The 17,786-nt window shown below is 38.2% G+C and overlaps 1 protein-coding gene across 1 annotated transcript in view; it reads right to left on the bottom strand.

Moving 5' to 3' along the window:
* Nucleotides 1–17,786, bottom strand: part of WDR36 (WD repeat domain 36) — a 55,523-nt gene that overhangs the window by 34,392 nt on the left and 3,345 nt on the right. The window contains exons 3-9 of the mRNA XM_049769124.1: nucleotides 17,091–17,191; nucleotides 9,387–9,504; nucleotides 5,988–6,120; nucleotides 3,299–3,353; nucleotides 1,189–1,321; nucleotides 506–681; nucleotides 115–235 (exon numbers count right to left, since the gene is read on the bottom strand). Of these exons, the coding sequence (XP_049625081.1) occupies nucleotides 115–235; nucleotides 506–681; nucleotides 1,189–1,321; nucleotides 3,299–3,353; nucleotides 5,988–6,120; nucleotides 9,387–9,504; nucleotides 17,091–17,191 (837 nt within the window). The remainder of the gene's footprint in view (nucleotides 1–114; nucleotides 236–505; nucleotides 682–1,188; nucleotides 1,322–3,298; nucleotides 3,354–5,987; nucleotides 6,121–9,386; nucleotides 9,505–17,090; nucleotides 17,192–17,786) is intronic.

Raw genomic sequence — 17,786 nt, 5'->3', positions numbered from 1 at the left:
ATTATATCCAGATTAGTCTCTCAAAAAAAACATGAATTTAAATGTATATATAAATGATAATAAATATGCCTTCAATACATGCTAGAATAAACTTTTCTGGTATAAAGCACTTACTTGCACTAAGAATCTGTTGTCCATTTTGTCCGTAATACCTAATTTTGGTAAGAGAAGCACTATGTCCCATTCTGAACCTCAAGAGCCTGCCTTCCCCAGTGGGGCCATCAAAGATCCATATCTGCAAAAACAAAACAAAATGAAACAAAAAAAATAAAACAGGAATGTGCTAAAAGAGCTACAAGAACTAAATCTAATAACCCGGAACAAGAGTTCTGGGAAAGCTGAGTTGCAGGGCTTTTTTCTTCCTCATTTCACTGTAATGAAAACATAGCCTTTGTTTCACCTGACACTAGCAACCCCACACTTGTCTAGGTTGTAGATTGATAGACTAAAGAAGATGTGCAATAACCTAAAGGTCAAAGACGGATGGAAACAGCCATAATATTACCCTCAGAGCATTGTCAGCACCATTTGTGACAAGCAGTGGTTCTCTATGGAGAAATGTCAAGCCGGCAATTGCTGTAGAATGTGCATTTCTCATCTGATTAATTAATTTCTTGTCCTCTAGATCCCAGAGTCCAATATGGCCACATGGGCTTCCAGCTGCCATAATCGGATGGCCATCTGTGATTAAAATATTAAGCAGTAAGAAATACATACACTACAAAATAAGTTCACAGAGCAGTTCTTTCTACCGCTCTAGCTCAAATACAAAATAGAAAAGATACATACCTAAAAGTAAACACCAATTTCAATTTTCTTATTTTGGGAGGGGTGGGGTCCTCCCAGCAATGTGGCCAGCAGTTCAAGGTGAGGGCCCCAGGACACCTTAGTGAGCAGCTGCTCATGGAACAAGGAGTCACCTCACCAGAGCTGGGGCTGCCTCTGGTGATGCTCTAGCACCATGTGGTGCTAGGGAATCACACCAGGGCCATGTAGTATAGGATAGTATAGCAAGTGAGAGTTCATGGGATGGCAGACTATTATCCCAATATTATATCCATATTCTGTCATTTTACATTTCAGAACTTTCATTCTACTATGCTGTTATAAGAAGGCATCTATTAAAAACATCTTTATGACCCTTTAGAATGTGTGTTTAACTTAAGAAATAAGTAAGCTAAAAGTTACCTGTACGGAAAGAAATGGAAGTAATAGGTCCCCAATCCTGACGAAACTTCATCAATGTTTCATCAAACTTAATGTTGTGAATGATAACTTGGCCCGACACAAGGCCGACAGCAACAACATCCACAGCTGGTGCCTAAAAATGTAATCACTTGACTTTCAATTGTCTTAAATAAGTTTCAATTATCCTAGTGGTAAGGCATGTATTATCCCAAATGTGAAGGAATATTATACTAAAGATGGGGAAAACACAGTCCATTAAAAGTTTTAATAGATACTTATCATAAAGAACTAAGGAATTATTTTTCTAAGTTACTTCCCATCCTGAAGTCTTGTAGTCATCTCCCCATCCTAAGACAAAGATGTTTAGAAAGAAAATAGCATAGATAAAGAATTTCATGTGAGAGTCCCGATAAACTGATTGGATGAGCCCAAAGAAAGGGACACCTCTTTCTACAAAGAATTGCTGTAAGGCAATGGAACAGATTAAGCATCAAGAAAATACTTAAAGAAAATAGGAAAAATCTACAAAAAAGTGTTAACAGGTTCAATAAACACTTCTGAGACTGACTCCTGAGCAGTAAGCTAGATTCACTTTCACAATTAGTTTGTTCCAGTTTTAGTATATTAGGATCTTAATATCTATTTTACATATTGTTTTATGCACATGTCCTGAATACGTATGTTTCTCTACTTTAGCACAATATGATTAATACTGTATTATTACAGAGTAATACATATAATAGTACAGTATTACAGAATGGAATAAAGCTAAGTATTTTATAAATTTGCCATCACTTAACTTACTAAAAATTAGAACCTAGTATAGAACCAGATATCCCAGAATATGATTCCTCGTTCACAGGGACCTAACCATAGATACCTTTGGGTTCTGTGGAAACAAAACCAGATTGGAGTTAATAAGGGATAAAGGAATGCATATAAACTTAACAGTTACATGCAATGAATATTTTTTTCAAGTTTTTAAGAACTGATTTACAAAGTTATTGATAGGTGAATTTTAGGTATTCAATATTTCAACACCAATGGTGTCAACTCCATCAGAAGTGTTCCCTCCACTGTCACTACTGTCACCCCTACCCCCTAACCTACCTTGGCATGCACAGTTTCAGCTGAGATCTCATATTCAGTGTTGTAGAGTTTATGCTGTGGATTTATAACTAAATGACTCTCCCACATCCCCAATATAACCAAGACCCAGATCTCTATTGCTCTGCTACTTTTCTTTCTCAACTTCTTCCTTCAAATCTTGATTTCTTTTTTTCTCCTACCTTTCCTTCCCTAGACTATAGGGTCAGGGGTGATGCATGTATCTGCAACCCCCCACATTACATTTTCAAATATAATTATTTTACACCACAGATAAGTTAGCTTATCCTGTATTTGTCTTTCTTCTGGCTTACTTTAAGCAATGGACTGGGCTACATGAGTCAATATATATTTAAAACTCTCCACAGATGCACACTCAATTATTCATATATATTCTATCCAGGGGTCCTCAAACTTTTTAAACAGGGGGCCAGTTCACTGTCCCTCAGACCATTGGAGGGTCTGACTATAGTAAAAACAAAACTTATGAACGAATTCTTATGCACACTGCATATATCTTATTTTGCAATGAAGAAACAAAACAGATACAAATACAATATGTGGCCCACGGGCCATAGTTTGAGGACCACTGTTAAAATACAATCATGAAAATAAAAATATTAACCCTAGAAAAAAACCAGTATTTAGTGGAATACTAGGATCTGGCCAAAAATCTCAACATTGTTAGATTTCTCAGTTTGATGATAATCTTCCTTGATTCACGTAAATTTTATTTCATTCTTCTGGAGGCACCTTGCTTATTACTATATAAATGCTTGCTATATATTATTTGCACAACACTAGTAATCTTGCCTAAGGGTCCATGAGTATTTATAGCAAAGAGTGGTTGATTCTTTTTAGATACATTTTCAAAACAGTACTTAGAAAAATGTGTTTTAGACTCATATTAAACCATATATACCTTTCCTTTAGGTCCACCATTATGACTAACTCCTGAATTGCCAAAGATCCACTCATGAATTTAAGAAAAAAAAACACTAACCTGCTGAAGAGCTGTTACTCCAACTTTCCATCCTGGAAATGTATAGAGAAGTTTACTGTAAGAAAAGAGAATCGAATACTATTTTGGGAGGAAGCAACACAAAATTAAGAACATGTTAAAAAGTAAAGTGAAACAGTGATGCTGCAACTGAGTTGTCCCAGGTAGGCCCAGTCTTTAAACTGAAATCTCTGGAGCCTTCTAGGATGGGAGCAGGTTAAAATCCTGCCCCACAGCAACTCTCCCACACACAAGTCCTCTGGCATGCAAACAGCCAGCTGAGATGCCAAGCTGCTGAATCACTCATTTTCACAGATCCTGGATCACAAGGGCACACATGTAACCACACAACAATCTCCAAACTCCACAATACTGACAGACCAGTAAGATCACAGACAATTAGACTGGACAATCATATGTGGTATTTGCAATAACTCCATGAAGAAGCAGAATGGTCTACATGGTAGATACTCAGAACACCATAGGTGCCAATAGTGAGGAGAAGGGAACAAATTAAGTGGAAGAAGAGAAACACAAAGCCTTTACTCTTTTATATTACAAAGACACTTGCATCAACCAAAACAGCTGTTTAGATTAAACAGGTGTCCAATCAACCTCTCACTACAGAGGCCTAAATAATATTCAATGTGTTTATCTACAGAAACAGGTACAGAGTATGACAGGAAGCTAGAGACTCCCACTGCAGTGCTCACACTCAGTATATTTTAGTGCCTTAATTTTATTATGTATTAAATAACTTTTCAACTTCTTTGTCCACAGTGGTTCTTGAAGAAATAGGTTGGATGCCTAAATTCACATTTCAGTGCTGTATCATAACAGACTCCAAATATAGTTCATTATAACAATGTCTTGACAAAATAATCCTATCTAGCCAGTTCCTTGTTATTACATCTGCTACTATGATCTAATGCTTATGTACAGAGACAGCTGAGATAGGCAACTGCACACCATAGACTTCTGTCTGTTTTTGCAAATTACTATTATCGTTTTTTTTTAAATTCAAGTTACGTTACTATTATATCATAATGCCCACAACGTCAGTTTCCTTTCGGGAAAGGAACCTTAATACCAAGACAGGGTAGACGATACCAATTCCAAATCAAAAGTGCCATCTTTCTAGAAAATGAATGAAATAATCTGGGGAGACAGCTCAAAGGGCTGTTTGCATGCTATATCTCCAGCACTGCACAATTTCCTGAGCACCTCACCAAAAGTGTGCTTCTCAAAAAGTAATTACAGAGAAAAATAATTCACAAGTAATCATGTGTTATACAGTACAACATATTAAAAAAACTCTAGTATATGATCCTATTTTTTACCACGTGTTTCTAAAATCAGAAAATGTAATTTAACTAGACTACTACATAATTGTATATATATATACACTATATTATAAATTTTGTATGTATATTTTTATATATCATGTACATATATACACACTATATATGTATATATGGGGCCAAATTATCATACATGGTGGTAAGTTCATAGAACAAAGACACTGGAGTCATGTATTTAACTCTGTAGTAGATATAATTAAATTAGTTCACTAATTATCTGGTCAAGGGTATTTAACTGAAAGAGCAGAAGGAGCAAATCTTAGAGGTTAGAGACAAGTTCAATCAATGATACTTGTTTTAAAAACCAGAACATCGACTTAAAACTAAGAATAAACATTGAGTCTTTGAATCATAACCTGTGATGGGCTCAGGGAATCTTATGTGGTAACTGGTAAAATAAAAGGTCAGCCGTGAATAGGCAAGTCTCCTACCCACTGCACCATCTCTCAGCCCTAGTACTTTTTGAGGGGTGGGGAGAGGCAAGTGAGGAAGATAACTGATTGAAACTTATTTCAAAGAAAGATGTGAGGAGAAAGGGACAAGTTTGTGTTCAAGAAAGACAGGCTTCTCCAGAGTGAAGACAATAAAGAGACATTAGAGACAAGCGAAATACACACTCGAGGGAGAACGCGGGTTTGAAGAGCAAACCTGGTCCTACCATTTTTTTTGTTTTGTTTTTTGGCCACACCCATTTGATGCTCAGGGGTTACTCCTGGCTAAGCGCTCAGAAATTGGCCCTGGCTTGGGGGGACCATATGGGACACCGGGGGATCGAACCGCGGTCCTGATCCTTGGCCCCCGGTCCTACCATTTTTTAATGCTACAAAGAAACTGACACTCAATTTTCACCTCTGAATGAATATCCAAATAACATGTAGAATCATGTATCTACTATCCCAGCTGTACCAATCATATTGTAGATGTACATAGCCTTGTGGTTCAGTAGTGCCATTTCTAAGAGCTAGAACACTGATCTTGCTTCACCTCTCTTAACCTTCTACAAAAATTCTACCCATTAAGAGTTTAATTACTTCCTCATCTTATTTTACAAGATTTTATAGATAATGAATTCTTAATGGCAACTAGGCCACTAGTATTTACTTTTCCACGGATGTTTATGGAGTTGGCCACAATATACAAGGACCACAAGCTAGCTTTACATGCAAATCCCTAAACAACAAATATACAATCAGGGCTACTAACTGAAAGGTCTCCAAGAAAACAAAACTACTCCCTATTTGAGAAAACTGAAAGTACAGAGAATTGAGTCTTAAGTACACTTAAAGAGTAATAAATGAAAATAAGATAGGAACCAATTATAAAGAGCTTACTTGGATTTTACATTCCACAACTGCAAGCTTCCTTGTTCACTGCCGAGAAGTATCTTATTCAAGTAGGTACTTGGATGCAAAATTGCAGAAATTTTAAATACTGATTTATCAAAAGTCAACTGCAGGTATTCTTCTATAAAACAAAAATTAAAATGGAAATTTATTTTTAAATAACTGGAAAACTTGTGGATGTCACAAGATTCATCCCAGATCACCAGATCAGCTATGTGCAAGGCAGATGCCCTCCCCTCTATACTACTTCTCTGGCCCAGCTGGTAAGGAATTTTTAGGTCCTTACTTCTGTTTGTGACTAGCAGTTTTTTTTTTGCTTTTGGTTTGTGAACTACACCCGGTAACACTAAGGGGTTACTCCTGGCTCTGCGCTCAGAATTTACTCTTGGCTTTGGGGACCATATGGGACACCAGGGGATCGAACCATGGCATGGTCCATCCTAGGCTAGTGCGGGCAAGGCAGACACCTTACCACTTGTGCCACTGCTCTGGACCTGTTACTAGCAGCTCCCTGAAGACACTGGACCAATGAGCTACTGAAAAATGGTATTAAGAAAGTCAACTGGATAATAAAAGAGTTTCTCCCAATTTATATATAAAAGGGCTTTTAATACCCATTCATTTAAACTGGAGCCTGTACTTGGCTTGCTGACAAAATAATAAATTATCTTCAAGAACAAAAAAAAAAAAAAAGAAAAAAAAAAGGCAGCTGCTATCAACCAAGAACTCGGCCCTATAGCAGAAAAGCGGCGAACAGTGCCTAATCCGGCAAAAAGCAGCAAGCCTGGGATCCACCCTCCAAATCACAAAGGTAAAACTGCATAATCCGGCTGCGGAACCTGGAACCACATGGTCAACAACAGCGCGAGCGAAACCGGCCTGCACAAAGTTTACAGAAGCCACGTGGTGAGATCAGCGTGGGACAAATTAATCATCTGAACTATGATTTCAGGTGTAGGGACTAAGCGGGTACTCTTATATTTTACTCATAGTTGGTGATGGGATAAGTTTTAGTTAGTGGTTTAAAGAAAAAAAGGAGTATTAGCAGTTTTAGCCCATTTAAACATCTAATTTCTAACCGCCTGCATCTTTGTCTTAGTCATTTTCTTTATAATTTAAATGTGTTTTGTTGTCTTTCATAGTTAATATTTTCAATTGCAAAATGTTTTACTGTGTGTATTTTAATGTACTTAACCTGTTTTTAAAATGTATGTTATGCATCTATGCTGTAGTACTTGTGTATAGGAAAGGTTTATAGGAACAGGAAGTTCCCCCAATATAGTTTAAAAGTATAGGAACATGAAAGTTCCAAAATAGTGCTTGGTAAAAAAGCATTAATAGAATTTTAGGTTACAGGTGTATAGTATATTTTGCAAAAATGTTATGTTTTTGAAAAGGGCTGGTATATTAATTTTCACTTTATTACGTTGCTGCATGAAAATATTAACCCACCTTTGGCTAAAGGTGGAGTCAAAATTACAAAAGGCTCTTTTTATATTTCAAAGAAGGGGGAAATGTTACTCCACCCTGGATTTACGTGTAGCGACCTGAGACCCACCCATTTCTGGGAGGGGTCTTGGGAACCGGATATTAGGTGTGACCTTACCTGCAAGACCCGGCCCATTCCTGGGAGGGGTCTTAGAATAGGTAGATAAACCCGGAAGCCAGGGGATTAAGGGTCTTTGCCTTTCGGGCCTGCTGAGCTCGCTGGCTTCGGTATTTCTGTTTCTGGTCTTGGACCAGGATGGAGGCCAAAGGGAAGATGGCTGAAAGGGTTTAGACGCAGGGTAGCCTAGAATGGCTGAATGCTTAAAAGGTTATGAGATAGGCCACACACATGTGGTGAATAGGGCATGAATAAAGTTAATGCTTCCTGATGCCTGCTTGTGAGTGAGTCTTGATTACGCCGATCACCTGGGCCTGGAACCTGCCGGTTCATGGGGTTGCTGAGCCACGTGGCCTGGGATGGCAGAAAGAAATCCATCGCCATCCATTGCCATCCAGCCCCATCCTTAATTATTTGATACAACAAGTATTGCTTTAGAAACTGTTCCCTGGGGCCGGGAAGGTGGCGCTAGAGGTAAGGTGTCTGCCTTGCAAGCCCTAGCCAAGGAACGGACTGTGGTTTGATTCCCTGGCGTCCCATATGGTCCCCCCAAGCCAGGGGCGATTTCTGAGCACTTAGCCAGGAATAACCCCTGAGCGTCAAAGGGGTGTGGCCCAAAAACAAAAACAAACAAGAAAAAGAAACTCTGTTCCCTATACCAGAACAAAAAAATAGATTCACTTGAACAAGAACATGTACTAACACCCACTGAGCAATCCCTAAGACATTAGCTAAAAAAATAACCCCTCCCCCCAAATATCCTACATTTAAAATGAGGTATTCAAGGGACAATAAACTAAAAATATAAACAGATTCAAGAAGTTACCTATTGTTATTTGATCTCTGAGAAAGGTTAGGAGTTAAACGCGGATAAATTCCCAAGAATTGAAGACGGCATAGTACCCAGCACCTCACTCAGTGTCACTGTGTGAGACAACCACTCTCGAAAGATCTGGTTCTTACTTGATGCACATTTTACTTCATATTTCAAGACTTTCAGGTTTTCTACTAAAATCTGTTACTCAAAGTTGAAAATATGAATCAAGAATTATTGCTGTGTATATAAAAACTCATTCTAAAGGGAAAATGAGTGTCACTAGATTTGGAGAAATTAAATGGGAAATTATTTTGAGATAAAAGCTAAATAGGTAATTTAGGTATGGTAGTTAAGCTAGCTAAAATAATTGAATAAAATTATTTATACAGGTTTTACTAATTTTTTTTACCTATATTTGTTAAAGTTGCTTTTTTTTGGGGGGGGGGGCAGCGCTCAGGGGTTACTCCTGGCTTTGTTCTCAGAAATCACTCCTGGCAGGCTCAGGGACCATATGGGATGGCGGGATTTGAACCATCTGTCTTGTGTTGGCCGCATGCAAGGCAAATGCTATTGCTCCAGTCCGTTAAAGATTCTTAAAAAAAAATTTTAAGACTTACTCCTGGCTCTGCGCTTAGGTATCAGTCCTGTTGAGGGATGATGTGCTGGGGATCAAACTTTGGTCCAGCCCCTTCTTTAAATTTCTCTTAGCTGATTTCAAGTACAATATCTAGTATAGAAATATTGGGGCCAGAGCAATAGTACAGCAGGTAGGGAATTTGACTGGCATATGGCTTACGCAGGCTTGGTCCTGGTCCCTGGCACCCATATGGTCCTCTGAGCAGTGCCAAAAGTGGCCCAAATACAAATACAAAACACAAAATACAATTGAAAAAGGAAGAAAATGCTTATAAAGATTATTATTTAGATACAGACATATAAGCTAGAGGAGTAAGTTAATTCTTACCTTCTGAATATATATGCCAAATAATAACAACGCTGTTGGTATCGACAGAGATAACATGATCCCCAAAAGGTTGCAAAAGATGAATTTCCGCTTTATGGCCCTTGAAGGTGTGTACTATCTACAATATAAAGGTGAAAAGAATTACGTGTTTCACTCAGTAATCATATACTGTTCACATGAACAAAGAGGTTCATGGTGACACGCCCAGCTACTGAATTATCCAAGACTAGAATGACCAGTAGCAAGATAGCAGGCATTTCCCATTACTTCCTCAATAAGGAAAATCTGGACAAGAAAAACAGAAATGAGTCATGAAGCTCAGCAAATTAGTCGTCTACCTAAGCAACAACTCTATACACTCCAGAAAAGTTTTATGTTCAGAATCACAATGTCAGATGAGACTGACAGCAAACAGAGGGTATGTATGCTTTGATCTGTGTTTTGACCCTATAATAATGCATTCCCTCAAAAAATTGTCTTTCCCCTCTGCTCTGGTTTCAGTTGTTACCAGGCCACCATGACAGTATTCCTTTTGTCCCTTTAGTCCCAAGAGTGTTAGAAGAACCCCTTAAGGTCTTTCTACCAGTACTTTAAATACACCCCAGGGAAAATTACACACAAGAGTTCTGTAAAAACAAAAGATTCTCAAACTCCACAGGCAAACTACCTTCCCTTGCTACAGGTAGTGATGATGGTACACTTTGGTAATAAATGTATATGCAAGGCAAACCTTGACAATTTTCCAAGCATCTGAGTGCCATGATGCCTTGATTTTCAACCACCAGTATAGACATGTGTCAATTCTCAGATGTTTCCTGTTTATCAGTAAAATAAATTACAGCTATTTAGAGCCTGCCAGTAGAAAAACCTGTACTGATCGGCAGGTATAAAAAAGCTGAAAACTACAGCTCTACAGGAAGCAATCTGATTTCCACTGCCACATGAATGCTTGCAAAGGGAGGCTGGGCTTGGCTTTAATTCTTTTATTTGGGGGTCAGGGTATTAGGGCCATACCCACCTATGTTCTGGGCTTACTCCTGGCAATTTTTGGAGGACCATATAGGGTGCTAAGTTTCATAAATCAGGTGCCCTGTATACTAAACTCTCTCTGTATCCATGGTTTCAATTCATGCCCATTATTCACAATTTGACCATTTGGACTAATGATTACCTGACAGCAGGTCAAGAGATTAGGAAATGTGTCTTGTCACTTTCCTCCAAATAGCTAGTTTCTAAGCTAGTTTCATTATTATTATTATTATTATAAATACATGATAATTTAACTCAGGCTGATCAGCACTAGATTAATGGGTAGCTAAATGAATGTTTACATCAGTGACTTTTACATTTGTGGCTCAGAAATCATATAGTGTGCCAGGACTGATCCTGAGCAGAGACAGGGATCAAGTTCTGAGGTGTGACATAACCCCTTTTCACATCCCCATAATTTGCCCAAAACAAAACAAAGCAGAACAAAAACCACCAGAATTTAGCTTGAATTATATAAATTATTGTATTGAATTATATGAATTATTTTGTTTAGAAGGAAATCACAAACTAAGTTGCTCTTAATAAAAAGAAGTCAATCTGCATAAAGTAGTGGTACAAAAATAAATCTCCTATGAAAGCATTTTTTAAAAAATATACTAACTGGTGTGGATCAGTAATAGTACAACAGGTAGGGCACTCGTCTTGTACTCTACTAATCTGGACTCATTTTCTAGAACCCTATATGGTTCCCCCAGCCATTTCAGGAATGATCCCTCACTGCAGAGCCAGAAATAAGTTCTGAGCAATCAGATATGGCCCAAAAACTAAAGAAAGAAAAAATATATCTCAGTGATTCCTGACTGTGAGTGTTGCCTGTGTGTGTTTTTCCACTATCCTGTCTCCGAAACCTCTTCGGAGTGGGCCGAAAAGGGCCCAGAAAAATAGCACTCCCAGAGGCTCACCCAAGGGCGGGAGCATCAAAGAACTGTGACAGACATAAAAACCAGCTAACCACAGTATTCTGCAGAAAGGAAGGTCGCCTGTTTCTGATATCAGGCTGGGAAAATCTAAGCACGCCCAGTGATTCCCCACTGTGAGTGTTGCCTGTGTGTGTTTTTCCACTGTCCTGTCTCCGAAACATCTTCGGAATGGGCCGAAAAGGGCCCAGAAAAATAGCACTCCCAGAGGTTCCAGAAGAGAGCGGCCCCTCCGTTTCGCGGCCGCACACTCTTTCTACCCAATGAACCCCACCACAACACGCAGAAAAAAAATCACACTACAAGCAGGAAAATGGGGAAACCTCACAGGCAATGAACATGCACAGAGAATGAACATGATAGCTCGGATGACCTAAAAAAAACTTCGACCATCTAATTAACCTCTCAGACAAGGAGTTTAGAATAGCAATATGGAAGATGTTTGTAGAACTCAAAGAAAGCATAGATCGATCTGAACAAAACACAAAAACAGAAATCAGAAAACTCCAAACTGAAATAACATCTGAAAAACACGGTAGCTGAACTGAAAAACTCAGTAGATGGCCTGCCAGCAGGTTAAAAGCAGCTGAGGACAGAATCAGCATGCTGGAAGATGAGATAGAGAAAAACTCAATGCAGTGGAAGAAATTGGAAAAGAACCTTAAGACAAACGATCAGGCAATGGAAAAAGTACTCAAGGAATGTGAACAGATGAAAATAGAAGTCTTTGATAAACTCAACAGAAACAACATAAGAATCATTGGAGTCCCAGAGACCCAGGAAGGAGATCTCCAGGAAGAATCAACTGTCAAAGATACTCCCAGAGTTAAAGACTACATGCAATCAAATCCTACATGCCCAAAGAGTACCAGCTAAAAGAGACCCAAAGAAAAACATGCCAAGACACATCCTCGTTACGATGACAAGTCCCACAGATAGAGATAGAATACTGAAAGCAGCAAAATCAAAAAGGGAAATTACATTCAAATGAGCATCCCTAAGACTTACAGCAGACATGTCACAAGAAACTATGGTGGGATATTGTGACAAGACTGAATGAAATGGATGCCTCACCAAGAATACTGCACCCTGCCCAACTCACATTCAGGTTTGAAGGAAGGATACATAGCTTCATGGATAAACAACAGCTCAGAAACTTCACAGATGAAAAACCAGCCTTAAAGGAAAAACTGAAAGGCCTACTTTAAGACAAGAGAGACCAATAAACACAGCAAACTTATCTACAAATATGACATTAAATCCTATGATAATCATCTCCCTTAATGTCAATGGACTAAATTCACCAATTAAAAGACACAGAGTGGAAAAAGGGTCAAAAAGATGAATCCAACCTTCTGCTGCCTACAAGAAACACACCTGAATAGTCAGAACAAACTCAGACTCAAAATCAAAGATTTGAGGAAAATCATCCAATGAAACAACACACTTAAAAAAGCTGGGGTGGCCATATTAATATCTGATGACACGAACTTTATACTCGGAAAAGCTGTAAGGGACAAAGATGGACACTATGTACTAATCAAGGGATATGTACAACAAGAAGAAATCAGACTTTTAAACATATATGCACCCAATGAGAGACCAGCAAATTATCTAATACAATTACTGACAAATCTGAAAGAGAACATCAATATTAACACAATAATTGTGGGAGACCTCAACACGACCATGTCAACACTTGATAGGTCAACCAGACCGAAACCCAACAAAAACATACTAACCCTGAAAAGAGTAATGGAAGAAAGAGGCCTAGTAGATATATATAGGACACTCCATCCCAAAAAACCTGGATACACATTCTTCTCCAATGTACATGGGTCATTCTCCAGGATAGACCACATGCCGACACATAAAACATACCTTCATAAAATCAAGAGGATAGAAATCTTGCAGTTTACCTTTGCTGACCACAAGGCTCTTAAATTAGATGTGAACTACAAAGCCACACAGAAGAAACACTTTAAGAATTGGAAATTAAACACCCTGCTACTGAACAACCAGTGATCCAAGATGAAATCTAAACTTTCCTGGAAACAAATGCTAATGAAGACACAAATTGCCAGAATCTATGGGATACAGTAAAAGAGGTCCTGAGAGGAAAATTTATAGCTTTGCAAGCACACATCAGGAAGGAAGAAGGGGCATACCTATATAACTTAATGATGCAGCTCATAAAATTAGAAAATGACCAACAAGAGGAACCAAAAATAGGGAGACAGAAGGAAATAACAAGCTGAAAGAAGAACTCAATGAAGTGGAAAACCAAAAAACAATCCAAAAGATCAACGAAAGCAGAAGTTGATTCTTTGAAAAAACAAACAAGATTGATAGACCATTGGCAAAACTCACAAAGAAAGTGAGAGAAACCTGATAACCCATATTAGAAATGAAAAGGGGGAGATCACGACAGATACTGCAGAGATCCAAAGGGTAATCAGAGACTACTTTGAGAAACTTTATGCTACTAAACATAAGAACCTAGAAGAAATGGATAAATTCTTGGACACTTATAACCTTCCACAATTAAGTAAGGAAGATATAGCATATCTGAACACCCCCATCACTACTGAGCAATTGAAACTGTAATCAAACATCTGCCTAAAAAGAAAAGCCCAGGCCCAGATGGATTTATTAATAAATTCTTTCAAACCTTTCAAGAGGAACTACTACCAATCTTGCCAGGCTCTTCCATGAAATTGAAAAACGGAACACTCCCAACAGCTTCTATGCAGCCAACATCACCTTGATACCAAAACCAGACAGAGATGTTGCCAAAAAAGAAAATTACAGACCAATATCCCTGATGAATGCAGATGCAAAGATCTTCAACAAAATCCTGGCAAATAGGATCCAATGCATCATCAAGAAGATCATACATTACGACCAAGTAGGTTCCATCCCAGGATTGCAAGAATGGTTTAACATCCGTAAATCTATCAATATCATAAACAACATCAACAAGAAAAATAAAAAATCACATGGTCAGATCAATAGATGCAGAGAAAGCATTTGATAAGGTCAAACATCCATTCTTGATCAAAACTCTTAGCAAGATGGGAATGGAAGGAACCTTTCTCAATCTAGTTGAAGCCATCTACCACAGGCCAATGGCAAATATTATCCTCAATGGAGAAAAACTAAAAGCCTTTCCTCTAAATTCTGGCACAAGACAAGGCTTGTCTCACCATTCCTCTTCAACATAGTACTGGAAGTTCTTGCTATAGTGATCAGGCAAGGAAAAAATATCAAGAGAATCCAGATAGGAAAGGAAGAAGTCAAGCTCTCACTGTTTGCAGATGACATGACACTCTACTTAGAAACCCTAAAGACTATACCAAAAAGCTTTTAGAAACAATAGACTCATATAGCAAGGTGGCAGGCTACAAAATTAACACACAGAAATCAATGGCCTTTTTATACACCAATAGAGATGGACATCAAGAAAGCAATCCCATTCACATTACTGCCACACAAACTCAAATATCTTGGAGTCAACTTGACCAAAGATATGAAGGACCTATACAAAGAAAACTATAAAGCCCTGCTCCAAGAAATAAGAGAGGATACATGGAAATGGAAACACATACCATGCTCATGGATTGGCAGGATTAACATCATTAAAATGGCAATATTCCCCAAAGCATTATACAGATTTAATGCGATCCCTCTAAAGATACCCATGACATTCTTCAAAGAAGTGGATCAAACACTTATGAAGTTCATCTGGAACAATAAACACCCTCGAATAGCTAAAGAACTCCTAGGGAAAAGGAGTATTGGAAGCATTACTTTCCCCAATTTTAAACTGTACTACAAAGCAACAGTTATCAAAACAGCATGGTATTGGAATAAAGACAGACCCTCAGATCAGTGGAATAGGCTTGAGTTCCCAGACAATGTTCCTCAGACATACAATCACCTAATTTTTGACAAGGGAGCAAGAAATCCTAATGGAGCAGGGAAAACCTCTTCAACAAGTGGTGCTGGCAGAACGGGTTAGCCACTTGCAAAAAAGCAAACATAGACCCCCAGTTAACATCATGTACGAAGGTAAAATCCAAATGGATTAAAGACCTTGATATCAGACCTGATACAATAAGGTATATAGAACAACACGTAGGTATAACACTCCATGACATTGAGACTAAAGGCATCATCAAGGAGGAAACTGTACTTTCCAAACAAGTGGAAGCAGAGATCAACAGATATGAATACATTAAGCTGAGAAGCTTCTGCACGTCAAAAGAAATAGTGCCCAGGATACAAGAGGCACCCACCATGTGGGAGAAACTATTCACCCAATACCCATCAGATAAAGTGCTAATATCCAAAATATACAGGGCACTGACAGAACTTTACAAGAAAAAAACATCTAATCCCATCAAAAAATGGGGAGAAGAAATGAACAGACACTTTGATAAAAAAGAAATACAAATGGCCAAAAGGCACATGAAAAATTGCTCCTCATCACTGATCATCAGGGAGATGCAAATCAAAACAACGATGAGATACCATCTCACACCACAGAGATTGGCACACATCACAAAGAAGGAGAACATTCGGTGCTGGAGGGGATTCGGAGAGAAAGGAACTCTTATCCACTGCTGTTGGGAATGCTGTCCAGTCCAACCTCTATGGAAAGCGATATGGAGATTCCTCCAAAAACTAGAAATTGAGCTCCCATACGATCCAGCTATACCACTCCTAGGAATATACCCTAGGAACATAAGAATACAGTACAAAAACCCCTTCCTCACACCTGTTTATTGCAGCACTATTCTCAATAGCCAGGCTCTGGAAACAACCAAGATGCCCTTCAACAGACGAATGGCTAAAGAAACTGTGGTACATATACACAATGGAATATTACGCAGCCGTCAGGAGAGATGAAGTCATGAAATTCTCCTATACATGGATGTACATGGAGTCTATTATGCTGAGTGAAATAAGTCAGAGGGAGAGAGACACACAGAATAGTCTCACTCATCTATGGGTTTTAAGAAAAATAAAAGTCATCTTTGCAACAATCCTCAGAGACAATGAGAGGAGGGCTGGAACTTCCAGCTCACATCATGAAGCTCACCACAAAGAGTGGTGAGTGCAGTTATAGAAATAACTACACAGAAGTACCATAATCATGAGAATGAATGAGGGAACTGGAAAGCCTGTCTAGAGTACAGGTGGGGGGGTGGGAGGAGGGAGCTTTGGGACATTGGTGGTGGGAATGTTGCAGTGGTGAAGGGGGATGTTCTTTACATGACTGAAACCTAATCATAATCATATTTGTAATCAAGATGTTTAAATAAATAAAAAATGCTAAAAAAAAGGAATGTAATTGTGAATCTATCATAATTCTTATTATAGTATCTTTCCTTAAAAATATATCTCAAATACACATAACTATATTTCACTCAATATATGGTGAGAGCTTCAGAGACTGGATCTGACTGATGAGCAATGAAAATGACTAAAATCGTTTCTCACATCCATTCCTGGCAAATAAAAGTGATTAAAACATCATCTTTACCTAATTTTGATAATTCAGTGAAATCAATCTCTCTTTTCACATAAAATGGAGTATGGCTGTGTGTATGGGTGGAGACACACACATTACGAGTGTGCCCAACTAGGATGACAACACTAACTTCCACTATAATGATGATCAAAACTGGTAATACAAAAAAAAAAAAAAGTTAGATAATTCAGTGATGCAAACCTCTTTATTACGGGCAAATGCAGAGAAAACATTTCCATAGGCAGCAAAGACTAGCTTCCCATCAGCTGCCATACAGCAGATATCCTGTGGGACAGAGTTACCTAGGAAAAAGAAATATGAAATGAAAGAAATAAAAATGTTTAAGATTTGGAAACATAGGCTAAAACCTTAGTTACAAATATAGCATTTTTCACGGCTACGTATGTGAATTAAAATTGGAACTTCACTATTATTTTAGACATAAATGTAGACATAACTTTCACATTAATAATATAAAACATTAATGTTTTAATTAATGGCAGAAATAGTACTATGGGAAGGCGCTTGTCTTGCATGCAGCTGACCTAGATAAGATCCCCAGCATCCGATATAATCCTGTATCCTCTAGTAGTAAATCTTAGTGCAGAGTCAGGAATAAGCCCTGAGCACTGCCAAGTGTGGCCCCACAACTCAGGAAACAAGAATATGAAACCTAAAAGAATGAATATCTAGTATTTTAGATCTGTTTCTAAAGGCATAGAAACCAAAAGTAGTTTTTTAAGCTATTTAGAAAAAAAAAAGTCATTTGGCAAATAGGACTTGAACAAATGATTATCCAGGATTCATAGAAATGCTTTCAGAAACATCTGGTTCACTAATATCAAGAAAAACATTAAGTCAATCAAAACCTGTACCTCTCTGGATGAACCCTAGAAA

The sequence above is a fragment of the Suncus etruscus genome, chromosome 2, assembly GCF_024139225.1.
Source record: "Suncus etruscus isolate mSunEtr1 chromosome 2, mSunEtr1.pri.cur, whole genome shotgun sequence".
Lineage (NCBI taxonomy): Eukaryota > Metazoa > Chordata > Mammalia > Eulipotyphla > Soricidae > Suncus > Suncus etruscus.
The sequence above is the reverse complement of the archived record's forward strand: the minus strand, read 5'-3'. Positions and strand labels throughout refer to the sequence as shown.